The sequence below is a fragment of the Orcinus orca genome, chromosome 19 (genome assembly GCF_937001465.1).
Source record: "Orcinus orca chromosome 19, mOrcOrc1.1, whole genome shotgun sequence".
Classification (NCBI taxonomy): Eukaryota; Metazoa; Chordata; class Mammalia; order Artiodactyla; family Delphinidae; genus Orcinus; species Orcinus orca.
Genome location: NC_064577.1, coordinates 28,731,575 through 28,745,937, shown reverse-complemented (window position 1 = coordinate 28,745,937; position 14,363 = coordinate 28,731,575). Strand labels below are relative to the sequence as shown.

At 60.2% G+C, this 14,363-nt stretch overlaps 1 protein-coding gene across 1 annotated transcript in view; it reads right to left on the bottom strand.

The window, feature by feature from the left end:
• The window catches only part of MYO15B (myosin XVB), a 32,383-nt gene that overhangs the window by 6,384 nt on the left and 11,636 nt on the right, over positions 1-14,363 (bottom strand). Inside the window, 29 exon segments of the mRNA XM_049702037.1 lie at positions 50-168; positions 362-480; positions 614-689; positions 1,253-1,312; positions 1,537-1,649; positions 2,114-2,333; positions 2,448-2,538; positions 2,633-2,888; positions 2,966-3,070; positions 3,241-3,319; positions 3,525-3,737; positions 3,836-3,957; positions 4,106-4,204; positions 4,406-4,490; positions 4,610-4,680; positions 4,778-4,878; positions 5,117-5,278; positions 5,717-5,789; positions 5,995-6,173; positions 6,258-6,493; positions 6,597-6,692; positions 7,942-8,072; positions 8,284-8,341; positions 8,632-8,671; positions 9,177-9,446; positions 13,068-13,225; positions 13,466-13,583; positions 14,023-14,147; positions 14,286-14,331. Of these exon segments, the coding sequence (XP_049557994.1) occupies positions 50-168; positions 362-480; positions 614-689; positions 1,253-1,312; positions 1,537-1,649; positions 2,114-2,333; positions 2,448-2,538; positions 2,633-2,888; positions 2,966-3,070; positions 3,241-3,319; positions 3,525-3,737; positions 3,836-3,957; positions 4,106-4,204; positions 4,406-4,490; positions 4,610-4,680; positions 4,778-4,878; positions 5,117-5,278; positions 5,717-5,789; positions 5,995-6,173; positions 6,258-6,493; positions 6,597-6,692; positions 7,942-8,072; positions 8,284-8,341; positions 8,632-8,671; positions 9,177-9,446; positions 13,068-13,225; positions 13,466-13,583; positions 14,023-14,147; positions 14,286-14,331 (3,621 nt within the window).

Here is a 14,363-nt window from a genome sequence, read left to right as displayed (position 1 = left end):
AGCTGGGGGCCGTCTCGCCGGCCCACGCCACACCCCAGCCCAGGCTCACCTGTACGAGCGGAGAGTCTTCAGCTGGTCGGGGTGGAAGCTGGGGCCTTGGGTCACCTTTAGCAGTCTCAGCCCCCGGTGGGACACGGCCAGCAGCTGCACGTCGCTGCCACCCTCGCCCTGCCCGGAAGGTGGTTGGCTCACGGACAGGCTCCGGGCTCCCCGCCACCGGCCAAGACACCCTGGGGCTGCTCAGGCCAGTGCTATTCTTCGTTGGTTCCACTGGGGCCCAGCCCACCCCCAGCTCTAATCCTGCTGCGGAAGACCAAGCTGGCCTCCAGCCCTGGGCGCTACCATCCCCAGCCTCACTGACCGAGACGGGGAAGATGCGGGAGAAGTAATTGGCCCAGTTGTCCCTGGCGGCCACCACGATGCGCTTCTTGACACTGTCCTCAGCTGTGTCCAGGGAGTCCAGGCCCACCTCCAGGTCTCCTGTTGGGCAGAAATGGCCCCAGGCCGTCCTCAGGCTCCCTCACAGCGGGGACCCCGGAGTCTACTCCCTCCCTCTGGGCAGGCCCAACCCCCAGCACTCTGGCTCCCTGACTCCAGGGTCCCTGGACCCTACGCAGCAGGTCTTTCATCCTGTGCCTCTCGTCCTGGGAGATCCGGATGCAGGACTCCGCAAAGGTGTCCCTCAGGATCTGGGGGCAAAGCCAGGCGGTCACCACCAGGTCCTGAGGCCACAGCCCACCCCAGAAGCAGCCACGCATGGAGGAAAAGCTAGAGAGCCCCATAGGCACGTGGGTGGAGCAGGGAGGGATGCCTGGCCTTCCAAGCCCAGGGCCACGTCCACCCGGAGCTCCCACCTGCCTCCCCCAAGCTGCCGGCACTAGTTGGGCTGCTGCTCCTCTGTCAGCTGAGATAAGCTTCCCTGAAGGAACACGGGACTTGGGGGAGGGGGAGGGGGGCAGCTACTGTAGAACTGGGGAGAACAGACACAAGCATTGGGAGCATCTAGAGGTGGCAAAGGGACAAGCACGAGCGAGCACCTGCTGTGTGCCAGGCCTGTGGTGGGTGCTGTATACGCTTTATTTTTAATCCTCGTCATAAGTCAAAAATGGCCCTTATTCTGAGGGATGTTGGGAGGATTAAATAAACGAAGGCAGGGCTTGAAACACACCAGCGTCCCCGCAAGCGGGGCTGCTCTCCTGCCTGGGGTGGGGGCGGTCTGCCGGTACAGGTCCCAGGTGGGCTGGGCTCTCACCTGCTCACAGAGGAGCCTGAGGCAGTAGGGGTGGCTGAAGTTCTCCCGGGGGTAGAACACCTGGGCGAGGGCAGGGGCGAGTGAGAGTGCGCCCGGACGGTGCCCCCGCCAGCCCCCCTCCCGCCCCACCTCTGCCTCCCGGGCCGGAGGAGGTGGGGCTGGGGAAGTAGTCCCCAGTGTCTGTGTGTGGAGAGGAGATGCTGGGGCCCCAGGCTGGCGCCCCTACAGCCAGCGCCCCGCCCCCCACCCAGGGAGGCCAGGCTGCGGCCCGCCCTCGCGCCCACCTCCTTGCGCAGGAACAACCTCCAGGGGGCGCTGGCGTAGGAGAAGCAGACGCTGCCCGAGGGCACGAGCAGCTGGGTGGAGATCCCCTGGTCCCCCATGGTCTCCACAAAGCCTGGCGGATAGAGGGGCCGAAGGGCATCAGGCGAGGAGCTGCCCAAGCCGGAATGATGCAGGCACGGAGAGAGAAGACCCTCGGCCCATTAGGGCCCCACGTGGCCCAGCTCAGTCCACCTCTGCTGCCTCCCTCCCCCCGCTCCGTCCCATCGCCAGCCTCCATCTCCAGCTTCCCACGTTCCCCACTGTCCCTGACGTGCGTGGGCCCCCCCGACCACGTCAGCGGGGTCACTAAACTCCTGACGAGGCCCACGCCCCGTGACGGTCCCTCCGTGCCAGACAGGCCCCAGGGGTGCCCGCGCCCTGCCCCCCGCAGGAACGCGGAAGCTGGGGCTCCTCACCCACGGCTCCAAAGTCCGGAAGCGCGAGCAGCTGACCTCGGCCATGAGCGCTGAGAGGCCCTTAGGAATCCTGCCCCCGCCCCCCACAAAGCCCACCGCCCGGGGATATGGGGTTTCTCACTGTGCGGCTCAGCTGGAGGGGTCGCTGGGTCCAAGGGTGGAGGCAGTGGAGGTGCTGGCGGAGGCGGGGGACTCTGGGCAGTGGGTGGGTTCTGGCCAAACAGCTCTTGAAGGGGCCCCTGCTTCTCCTTGATGGAGTTGGAGGGCACACGCCGTGGCTGGCCCTCGGGTCGAGGGGCCACAGCTGGTGGGGGGCCCTTCCCTGGGCTGGGGGACAGCGTCTGGGGAGGCACGGAGAATACACCCAGGCTGTGACTAGCGGCCAGGTCTCCCCCGGGGAGCCTCAGGAGGGCTCTGGCGCGGAGCAGCGCGCTCTGGTCGGGACGGGGCCTCACCGAGGGCAGCGAGGAGGCACCACTGATCCCCAGCTTAGCCAGAGCCTCATCCTTAGGGTTGTTTTTCTTCAGGAAGATCTGGGGGGGCTTCCTGAGAGAAGGAAGAGGTCGGGAGTCCACACGGTGACTCTGGGCAGCGGGCAGTCCTGGCCGTCCTCCCCCTCCCCACCACCGCCGGGGTGCACCTGGGCGGCTGCACGGGCACGGGCATGGGGCCTGGGCGGCTCTGGTATATGCGGATGATGTTGCGGATCTCCCTGCTGGGCTCTGCCCGCCGGGGCTTAGGGTCCGAGCTACGCACCACGGCTCTGCCCTCTGCCGGCCGGCGACCACCGCCAGGCCCCGCCTCTGTGGCTGGCTCTGCCTCAACCTCCTGTGCAGCTTTGGCCCCATCTCGTGCCAGTGGCTTTTTCACTACTGGGGGAGGAGGAGGTGACGGCACTGACCAGAAAGAGAGGAAAGACGTGAGACCCTCTGTAGAACCACAAAGCCTGCCCCCCCACCCTGCTCCCCACCACCTGCTCTCGGTTCCTCTTCTTCCGGCTCCTCCTCCTGCTCCTCCCCCTGGGGGATCTTCACCTTGGCCGGAGGCCTCATCATCTCCACCTTGATCTGCTGCTGCCCTGTAAACGCCCCAAATGGCCCTCGCTATTACTCTCCACCTGGCCCGCCCGTCTGGGCTCCTGGACAGGCCACACTGACCTAGAGGAAGAGAGTGCACCCCGCCGTCCCCTGGCCAGGCTGGGGCGGTGGCTGAGTTTTTGTGTGGGATTGCCACCCCAAGGGCCCTCACCCAACTTCTGGAAATAGTCCCGTTTCTGCTGGAAGCTCTTGGGCCGCCGGGGCCTGTGTTCAGCCTCCTGTGAGGTCTCCTGTGGCAGGAGGGGAAAGAGAAGGAGCTGCCCTGCCAGACAAGTTGCCACTCACAGAGCAAACCCGCTCGGATCCGTGGGGCTGGAGCCTGGCAGCATCTTTTCTGCGTCTCCCCACACCCCCATGCCATGTCTCCCACTTCTGGGGCCTTGGAGCCTTCTGCCCCACCCCCGCCCTGCCACCTGCCTGGCCTCGGCTCTTCACCCTCCGGCAGGCACCTACCAGTTCCAGGTCACGCTCTGGCTCCTTCTGGGGGGTGGGTGTCTTCTTGGGCTTGGGGGAGACGGCTGGGGCTGGAGTCAGGGAGGCAGCTCCAGGGGCCGGGGCCTGGGCATGATGCTCCAGGGGCTGGCTCTGGCGCTGCTTTGCCTGCTGCTCAAGGGACAAGGTCATGGCCTGGGTGGTCATCTGCTGGGCCTGACGGGGGAAGGGTGGTGTGCCAGGTAAGAGCTGGCCTAGCCTCGCCCCACAGGTCTGTACCCACTAGGCAATCCATGGGCCCTGCCCATCCTCACCAGGATCAGCGCCTGCTGGTTGATGAAGTTCTGCTGCTGGACTGCCAGCTGCCTCGCGTCCACGCTGGGAAGCAGGGGCTGTGGCTGTGGCTGCGGCTGCGGCTGTGGCGGCACCACAACGGCTGCGAGTATGGCAGGCAGTCAGGGTGGCCGAGCGCCATGGCTGAGCTCCCAGCCCTCTGCCCACTGTGCCCTCTAGGCCCCAGGCAACACCCTCCCTCCTCCAGTCCCTACCTGAGAAGGGACACAGTGGCTATAGTCCAGCCTTACCTGGCATGGCGGGGACCGCCCCCATTGCTGGCATCATGGGCACAGGTGCAGGCATCATGGCTGGCTGGTATCCGGGCATCTGCATCATCCCTGAGTACACTGAGGGAACAGGGCCCCCCCCCAGGTCGGTCCCTGCCTGGGCCCACAGACAGCCTCCCTTCAGCCCCAGGCAAAGAGAAGAGTACGGGCCACCAGGGTGCTGGCCAGAGCTCTGACTGCAGCTGCGTGGGGATCCCAGGCCATGCTTGCCTGTGTTGCTGGGCAGGGAGGCCCCGGATGGGTGTTCAGCCCCGCACTCACCCACGGGATAGCTGCCTTGCTGCATGGGCCCCATGGCGCCCCCTCCCTTCATGCGGCCGCTCAGAGCCCTGCCTTGCTCCAGATCCTAAAGGGACAAAAGTCACAGGTCCCAAGGTCAGAGCTAGAGCCCTAGGAGGGATGGGAGGGGCAGCAGAGGCCCCAGGGGCTTAGGAGCAGCAGTGGGGTGGGGTCTGCGTGCGGGACACTCACGCTGAGGCACGGGGAGAAGAGGTGGTCCAGGAAGCCATCCAGACTCCCTGAGGTCCGGGACTCACCTGTGGAGGGTTACTGTCACCTGCCTGGGGCGTGGGGCTTCTGGCACCCCCATTCCCAGCGCTCTGCCAACCTCAATGTGCCCACTCCCAGCCTTACCTGTGTGACCCCTGCTGGGCAGAGCTGGGGCTGGGCCTGGAGGGGGACCTGGGGGCAGTGAGGGGGCCTGGATGCCAGGGGCCGGGGGGATGTCCTCGGCTCTGCAGGAGATAATGGGCCCAGCTGAGGAGATGCCCTGGCCGGGGGGTTCCCAGGTTGAGGCAAGGTGTAGAAGCTGCTGTAGGGGTCATCCCCCTGCGGTGGGCGGAGGCTTGGGGGCGGGCGGGCTGGGCCTGTGGCAGCACCTGTGAACCCCCGCGGATGACAGGGTGGCTGAGGGGGTCACCTACGACAGGATAGGGACAGGAGCAGGCCAGGGGTGGTGTGGGTGGCACCTACAAGCCACGGGGGGCGATTGGGTAGCTGTGGGGACCGGCCGGGTCCCCCAGATCCTCGGTCTGGCCGATTAGGTCCAACACGAAGTCGCAGCCAGCCAAGTCCTGCCAGGAGTCCTTAGAGTGCAGTGACACAGACCAGCCACGCGGGGGCGGATCCAGGCCTCTGGGTGAGACAAGGGCATGGAGCAGAGGGTGGTCAGCCAGGCGGACGACCATCCGGAAGGGACAAGGACCTGAGGGTGGGCTGGGGGGAGGGGGTTGTGGAAGGGGACAGGAACCTGGCTGAGGACCCAGTGCAACTCACAGCCCTCTACTTCTACAGTGGCTCTGATGCATTTATTCATTCAATTTGATGAGAACCTGGACCAGATCTAGCAGGTATACTCTCTACTTGCTCTCCGTCTTGAATCTACTGTCTGGACCCTGCCCACCTACCCCGCCCCCTCGCCCCCATCCCGCCCCCCGGGGAGCAGGTTTTGTCTTTGGAGCAGCCGCAGGAGGTGCTCGGCGGGAGAGCGGGCTGGGAGCATGAGGAAAACCAGGAGGCGGACGGGACAATGGCCAGTGTGGGCTGCGCTCGCCCATCCCAGGCCCCGCACACCTGCTCTGCAGAATCCGCCCGGCGAGTTGCTCCCCTGTGGTCCAGGACTCCACCTCGGCCGAGAAGCACTCCTCTGTAGGGACGAGGGGTAGGGGCAAGAGTGAGGGACAGCAGGGTCCACCCGGACGGGAAGGGAATACTGTCCCGTGGCGGTTCCGAAAGCAGGAGAGCAGGGTCACATGGGGAGGGCTGAGGAGGGAAGGGGGCCGAGGGAGGGCGAGAGTGCCGGGCAGGCTGCAGCGTGGGTCTGGGGAGGCCCAAGAGGAGGCAGGCGTCACCGGTGAAGGTGAAGACATCCAGCACCATGCGGCCCTGCCTCCATCCGGCCGTCCACTCGAGCTGGGTGGGTGGGTGGGCCCGCTCGGACCCAGGGGCCCGCTGTGTCTGCTGCAGGGCTCCCAGCAGCCTGTGCTGGCACAGTGCTGCCATGCCCCCGGGGGCCTGGTCGGACACGAATCTGCGGGCACAGCACAGGGCTGCCGTGGGTATGGGGTGGCCCGCTGAGCACACCCACGGGGCCCCCACCTGCCGGGGCCCTTACTTGAGCAGCGGCTTCTGCAGGGTGGACACTGGGGGGAAGGCGCCGAGCAGAACAGCCAGGAGGGCCCAGCCGCGCTGCCTCTGCTGCTCGTCCGGCTGGTGCCAGAGCTGGGCTGCGAGCTGACTGAAGATCTCGTTGCGCAGCCCCGGCCGGCGCTGCCCCTGCCGCACCAGGTACTGGCCCATGGTCTGCTCCTGCCAGGGCTCCAGGGATGCGTCCCCCAGGAACCGCAGCATCTGCAGACACAGGGCGAGGGGAGGCAGGACGTGCGGGGCTCCCGGTGCCCGGCCAGCACCCCTTGCACGGGCCCACCCTGCCCCTCCCCAGTGTGTCACTCACCACCTTGTTGATATCCAGGGCATGCTGAGGGTTCTCACTGTCCAGCCGGGTCAGGGGTTTGGTCAGCAGCTGCCCAGGTCTGGGCAGGGATGGCTCCTGCAAGGAAGGAGGGCGACACGGTGCCTGAGCAGGGGCTGTTGTGTGCTGACCTACCAGACACAGCCGCGGGGGAGCCCCAAGGGAGCACGCGCCCTGCGAGAGGAAGAGGGGCCGGTGAGGAAAACCATCTTAAAAATACATCTCGGGGGGCTTCCCTGGTGGCGCAGCAGATAAGAACCCGCCTGCCAGTGTAGGAGACACGGGTTCGAGCCCTAGTCAGGGAAGATCCCACATGCCGCGGAGCAGCTAAGTCTGTGCACCACAACTGCTGAGCCTGCGCTCTCTAGAGCCCGCGAGCCACAACTACTGAAGCCCGCGTGCCTAGAGCCCGTGCTCCGCAACAAGAGAAGCCACCACAATGAGAAGCCCGCGCACCGCAACGAAGAGTAGCCCCCGCTCACCGCAAATAGAGAAAGCCGCGTGCAGCAACAAAGACCCAATGCAGCCAAAAATAAATAAATAAATAAATTTATTAAAAGAAAAATACATCTTGGGACTTCCCTGGTGGTCCAGCGGTTAAAAGTCCACGCTCCCAATGCAGGGGACCAGGGTTTGATCCCTGGTCAGGGAACTAGATCCTGCATGCCACAACCAGAAAGGGTCCCTCATGCCACAACTAAAGATCCTGCACAGGCAACGAAGATCCCGTGTGCCGCAGCTAAGACCCGGCGCAGCCAAATAAATAAATAAATATTAAAAAAAAAAAACTCTCAATCACTCCTTCTGATTAGAAAACTAAAGCTCGTGCACGCGGAAAGCTCAGAAAACACAGAAGAGGATGAAGAATAAAAACCACCATTAACATTCCACTGCCAGATAAAACCACAGTTAACATTTTCGCCTCTTTGTTTCTAATCTTACTTTCTACGTGTAGGTACACACGTCATCTCCCCACCCTCCGTTAACAAAATTGGGATCGTACTCTACGTGCAGTTTTGAATCCCGCTTTTGCTGCCAACACTGTAGCCTGGACACTTTGCCTTGTCATTCAACATGCTTTAACGACATGGCTTCAATGGCAGGGCAGTGCCACAGGTGTAACGAAGGTGTGGCACTGCAGATAAGTAACCAGCAACACGTTTAGGTTCAATGGTTTCCGAGCAACGCAGTTGCATCCACAGCCCCGCAACAGGAGAGGGAGGAGGGGACTGGAGACAGAAGGACAGACACAGCTTCTGCCTGACGGGGGCTAACGTCTGGGGAGATGTGGGCATCAGCCGTGTAGAGCTAAGGCCTGGGGGCCCACCTGAAAGCCGATGGAGATGAAGCTGGAGAAGGGGAATTGGTCGATGTCGGGTGGGAGGGTCAGGCTGGGCCGTGCGGGAACTTCCGGGGGCATGGCCTCGGTGATGCTCTCGGCCAGGGTGTGCCGATGGCCTGGGATGACGTAGGCGGCAGCCCAGAAACACCCAGGTAAGGCGCCTGGCTCTGGCGCCGCCTCCACCTCTCAGCATCAGCCCCCAGCTCCAGTGCAGAGGGAGCCGGGCAGTGAGCTGGGGGGACCCAGAGCATCAGAGGGAGGGACCACAGGGACAGAGCCTCCGCCCAGGAGGGGGTCATGGCAAGAGCAACGCCCATCAGGACTCACCTTCCGCCGTCTTCAGCATGACAGCCAGCTCAGCCGGGATCTCCAAGTGCCCCAGCTCCTAGCAGGGAGGAGCAATTGACCAGGAACTAAGGGAAGGGGCATGGGAACTCAGGGGCCCTCCTCACCCCCAGGGCTGTAAGCTTCCCCTCCAAAGACCAAGGATTCTAGTCCTGGACACTCAAGCACATAAAGCCCCCAGAGGGAACCCAAGAGCACCCCAGGCCTCTTCTTGGGGGACAATGGATGGGCCTGAGGAACAGGACCATCTCAGCACCCCTGGAACCCCACGCTCCCCCTCAAGCCAGGCCAGGTTCAGCGGGCTCACAACCCAGCTTCCAGGCCACCTACCATGCTTGGCCCCTTCTTGGAGGCCCCGACGCCGTGCCAGCTGCACCGATGCCCAAGCTGTTGGGGGAGATGCAGGAGGAGACGATGCCCCCGTGAGGCGCCACCAGGAGCTCCCTAGAGGCCCCTCCCCCGCTCAGCAGTGCAGCTGCCCCTCCTCCTCCCAGGAGGACCCCACACCAGTGGAGGAAGGGGTGCAGACCCAGGGGGCCAGCTGTCTGCCCCCAGCCCTCCAGAGCCCTCACTAGCCTTAGCGCTGTGGCTGTCTCTGCCCGTCTGCCAGGGCACCAGGAAGAGGAGGGAAGAAGGGAAGGAATGGTCCCAAGGGACAAAGTCCAGCCAGGGAGGGGCTAGAGAGTGGGGCATTACGTGGGCATTGACCTTTGAGCTGTTTTATGGCCCTCAGATTGGAGTCACAGGGCAAGAGGGGAACAGTCCAAGGGAGGCCTGGAGGGGATGGGAGGCACCCCCGCCAGCAGGGGAGAGTCAGGCCCTGGCAGTGGGCAGGCATGAAGGAAGGCGACAGCCTCCTGGAGGCCCCAGGCTACCCTGGCCAGGCAGAGGGGGACGGAAGGAGCTTCACCAGCAATGGTCTCCGAGGCCTCGGTCCTCTTGCGGCTGCACTTGGAGGGTGGACACTGTTGGGATTTGGCCAACGTGGCCGGCAAGGCTGCCTGGCTTCTCCCCTGAGCTGCCCTGCGCAGGACCCATCCATGTGCTTCACCTGCCCTCTCCGCTGTCTCCAGAGCAGGCGCCGGCCCGCCAGCAGGACGGTGTTCAGCTGCCCCAGAGCTGCCCGCCGCCGGAGGTACCACTTCCTGGAGGCCAGGAAGGGGGTTGGTGAGGAGTCCAAACTCACACCCAATACCTGAATCCTCCAAGCCAAGACATGAGTGTAAAATCGGACCCCAGTGAAGCCCCCGGCTGCCGAAGGGAAGCAACAGGGAAAGGACACGACACTTCGAAAGACCAGCAGGTAAACTGAGATGCCGCTGTGCCCGAGGATCGAGATCTGGGACTCTGGCGCCGACCACGCGGGCTCGTGCCCCTACCGTTTAGTCACTGCCGTCTTGGATAAGTTACTTTACCTCTCTGGGGTTTATCTGCTTTTGTTTTTTGGCCACGCCGCATGGCATGTGGAATCTGAGTTCCCCGACCAGGGATCAAACCCGGCCCTGGCAGTGAAAGCACTGAGTCCTGGACTTCCCTAGTGGTGCAGTGGTCAAGAATCCGCCTGCCAATGCGGGGGACACAGGTTCGAGCCCTGGTCCGGGATGATCCCACATGCCGCGGAGCAACTAAGCCCATGTGCCACAACTACTGAGCCTGTGCTCTAAAGCCCACGAGCCACAGCTACTGAAGCCCACGTGCCTAGAGCCCGTGCTCCGTGACAAGAGAAGCCACCGCAATGAGAAGCCTGCGCACCACAAGGAAGAGTAGCCCCCGCTCGCCGCAGCTAGAGAAAGCCTGCGCGCAGCAATGAAGACCCAACGCAGCCAAAAATAAATAAATAAATAAATGTATTAAAAAAAAGAAAGAAAGAAAGAAAGCGCTGAGTCCTAACCACTGGACCGCCAGGGAATTCCCTACTTTACCTCTGTGTTTTATTTTCATCATCTCTAAATTGAGAAGTATTGTAATGCCTGCCCCACAATAAGATGAAATGAATTAAAAGGTGTGTTTGGAATAGAGTCTGGCATATTATTATTTAAGAAGCAGAACTTCTAAAAAATGAAAAAATAACATTCACTGGATGTCTAACAGGAGATCCCGGAAGAGACAATATCTTTGAGAATTTTCCAGATATAAGAAAGACCAGACTCCTCAATGAAGGAGCCCTGAGCATGATAAATATTTAAAAATAAATCTATATATACTACTAGACATAACATAGATAAACAACAAGGATCTACTGTATAGCACAGGGAACTATATTTAATATCTTGTAATTACCTATAATGGAAAAGAATCTGAAAAAGCGTATATATATGTATTATGTATGTATGTATATATTTGTAACTGAATCATTTTGCTGTACACCTGAAACATCGTAAATCACTATACTTCAATAAAAAAATAAATAAATCTACAGCTTTTGTACATAAAAGGACACTTTCAAGAGAATGAAAAGAGGGCTTCCCTGGTGGCACAGTGGTTGGGAATCCACCTGCCAATGCAAGGGACACGGGTTCGAGCCCTGGTCCGGGAAGATCCCACATGCTGTGGAGCAACTAAGCCTGTGCACCACAATCACTGGGCCTACGCTCTAGAGCCCGCGAGCCGAAACTACTGAGCCCACGTGCCACAACCACTGAAGCCCGCGCGCCTAGAGCCCATGCTGCACAACACGACGAGCCACCGCAATGAGAAGCCAGCACACCACAACAAAGAGTAGCCCCCGCTTGCCGCAACTAGAGAAAGCCCATGTGCAGCAACGAAGACCCAATGCAGCCAAAAATGAATAATAAATAAATTAAAAATTTTTAATTTAAAAAAGAGAATGAAATGACAACCCACGTAATGGGAGACTACTTGCAAATCACACATTTGATAAAGGTTTAATATCCAGAACATATAAAGAACTCCTACAACTCAATGAAAAAAAAAAAAACAACCCAATTAAAAAGCAGGCAGAGGGGGACTTCCCTGGTGGCACAGTGGTTAAGAAATCGCCTGCCAACGCAGGGGACACGGGTTCAAGCCCTGGTCCGGGAAGATCCCACATGCTGCGGAACAACTAAGCCTGTGCACCACAACTACTGAGCCTGCACTCTAGAGCCCACAAGCCACAACTACTGAGACCGCAAGCCACAACTACTGAGCCCGTGTGCCACAACTACTGAAGCCCGCGCACCTAGAGCCCGTGCTCTGCAATAAGAGAAGCCACCGCAATGAGAAGCCCGCGCACCGCAATGAAGAGCAGCCCCTGCTCACCACAACTAGAGAAAGCCCACGCACAGCAACGAAGACTCGACACAGCCAAAAATAAATAAATAAATAAATTCCCAAAGGAAAAAAAAAAGCAGGCAGAGGACTTGAATAGATATTTCTCCAAAGAGATACACAAATGGCCAAGAAGTACATGAAAAGATGCTCAACATCATTAGTCATCAAAGAAATGCAAATCAAAACCACAATGAGATACCACCTCACACCCACTAGGATGGCTATCATTTAAAAAGCAGAAAGTAGCAAGTATTGGCAAGGATGCAGAGAAATTGGAACCTTCACACATTGCTGGTAGGAATATAAAATGGTGCAGCCACTGTGGAAAACAGTTTGGCAATTCCTCAAAAAGGTAAAGACAGAATTACCGTATAACTCAGGATTTCCACTCCCAGATAGAGACCCAAAAGAACCAAAAGCAGAAACTTGAACAGTTACTTGTACACTTGTGTTCATAGCAGCCTTATTCACAATAAGCCAAAAGGTAGAAACAACCCACTGACAGATAAGTGGATAAACAAAATGCGGTCCGTCCACACAATGGAACAATTTTCAGCCATAAAAAAGACATGAAGTTCTGACACATGTTACGACAGGGACGAACCCTGAAAACGCTATGCTTAGTGCAGTAAGCCAGGTGTAAAAGGAATTTGTATGAGTCAACTTAGACGGCATATCTAGAATAGGCAAATTCACAGCAATGGAAAGCATACTGGAGGTTACCAGGGGCGGGAGGGAAGGGAGAGAGAGGCATCATTGCTGAATGGGTATAGAGTTCCCGCTGGTGATGAAAACGTTTTGGAAACATATAGTGGTGACGGGTGCCCCCTTCTCCGAGGCTTCCCTGGTGTCCATGGCACTGCCTTCATTTTGTTCTCAGTCCTTAAACAATCCCCTTTGGGGCGACTGGAAGCTGGTTTACTGTCTGCATCTGACTCCCCAGCTAGCCTGGAAGGCACCATCCCTGTGCCTGTGTGAAGATGCTTGCACTTTCCTCCCTGTGTTGCCAGCACCTGGCCCAGGGTAGATGGAGAAGATGGTCAACCAACAGCTGTTGGATGGATGAGTGAAGACAGGCAGTGAAGGGTGAGTGGGGCTGGAGCTAATGAGGCGAGAAGGGTGAGGGGAGCATCGTAGGACCACGAAGCCCAAAGAGCCTGGAGTGTAAAAGTCCAGCCTACGTCGAGGCTGGAGAGGTAGGCAGGGCCTCACACAACCTGATTCACGCTTTTAAAAGAGTATTCTTGCTGCAGAGTGGAGAACAGACTAGAGAAAAGAACAGTCAAGGAGTCAAGACCGCAGGTTTGACTGGCCTAGCAGGTAATGAGCTTCTCGTGGCTGGGGGTATTCAAGCAGAGACGGCATGGTGGGGATGCCAGCAAGGAGAGTCCGGTGCTGATGGGAAGCAGGCAGACTAGCCTTGAGGCCCTACGCCCCCCCGACCCTGCCCCGCCACCGTGAGGAGGCCTACAGTCTCGCCCCACTCTGCACACCTGGCCTGGAGCCCACGCACGCGAATCCGTGGTAGGAGGCGAAGGCGTTGACAGGAGAGGCTGGCGCAGAGGCCTCGGTGCAGGGTGAGCAGGGCCTGGGCGCGCTGCTGGGCCCGGTGCCGCTCCAGCTGCTGCCAGCCCAGCTCCTGCAGTAGCACCTGAGGGCAGAGGTTTGGGCTGGGGGCAGGCCAGGTGGCTGGAGACCACCCTGCCCTTCTCCCGAGGCCTCAGCCTCCTCCTTTCTGCCAAACTATTGATTCTACTGGGGTGCCCGGGACACCCGGCCCACTCCATCTCCCCACCACCCAGAAGGACCACCAAATCATGAGTTGGTCCCAAAATGTTCCTCCCACTTTCCAGCCATACCTGCTGCTTCCCTGCTCATACACACCACCCACCTGGGTGGCTCCCAGGTGACAGAGGGGCGACTCAGCCCCAAACACCTGGTTCAGGATGGTGCCACATCTTTCCCGGTCAGAGAGCTCTTCCTGTCCCTCTGTCCCCAGGGCCCGGAACCTGCCCCAATGACAGAGAACCTTGCGGAGGTCAGAACAAGCACAGCGGGGACCTCCCTCCACACTCATTTGACCCCTGAACCCCTCGGGGTCTATTCAGTCTATAAGTCATTCAACAATGATTTGGAAAGCACCTACTATGTGCCAGGCACTCAGGAGAGTTTTGCTGAGAGGACGAGGGGCGGGTGAATGCACAGAGGCGTGGAGAGGTGTGCGGGTGACGAACAGTGAAAGGAGACGCAGATGGAGGGAGAGAAGGAGAGACAGAGAGAAAGGAATGAGGGAGGGTTGGACGTCAGGCCCAGGGTCCCTGGGAAAGTGTGTCCATCCCCCGCTCCCGAAAAAGCCCCAGGTCCGCCAGCCACTCCAGGGGGCCTTCCTAGTGAGCCCTGGCCCTGAGGTGCCTGCGCCCCGGGGCTGCCCGCATCCTGGGCCCCTACCTGGCCAGGAAGGCCTGGAAAGGCACGCGAACGGGGAAGTTGGCGCTGCGGGTACACACGGCCTCCAGGATGCCCGCCTGGCGCAGTTGCTCTGCCACGTAACCCACATCAAAGAGGCCCGGAAGCTGTGGCCACGGGGCAGAGCCAAGGAGAGCTGAATTGAGGGGCTCAGAGCTGTGGGGAAGGTGGGGCAGGGCCGAGGAGGGCTGAGGGGGGCGGGCAGGGGTGGGAGGGCTCTGATGCCAGGTGCTGGGAGAGCTCACCTTTCCCGGGTTGGGGTTGAGGCACTGGATGAAATAGACATGGCTCCTGGTGGGTGGAAGGGGCGGTCACTTGAGCAC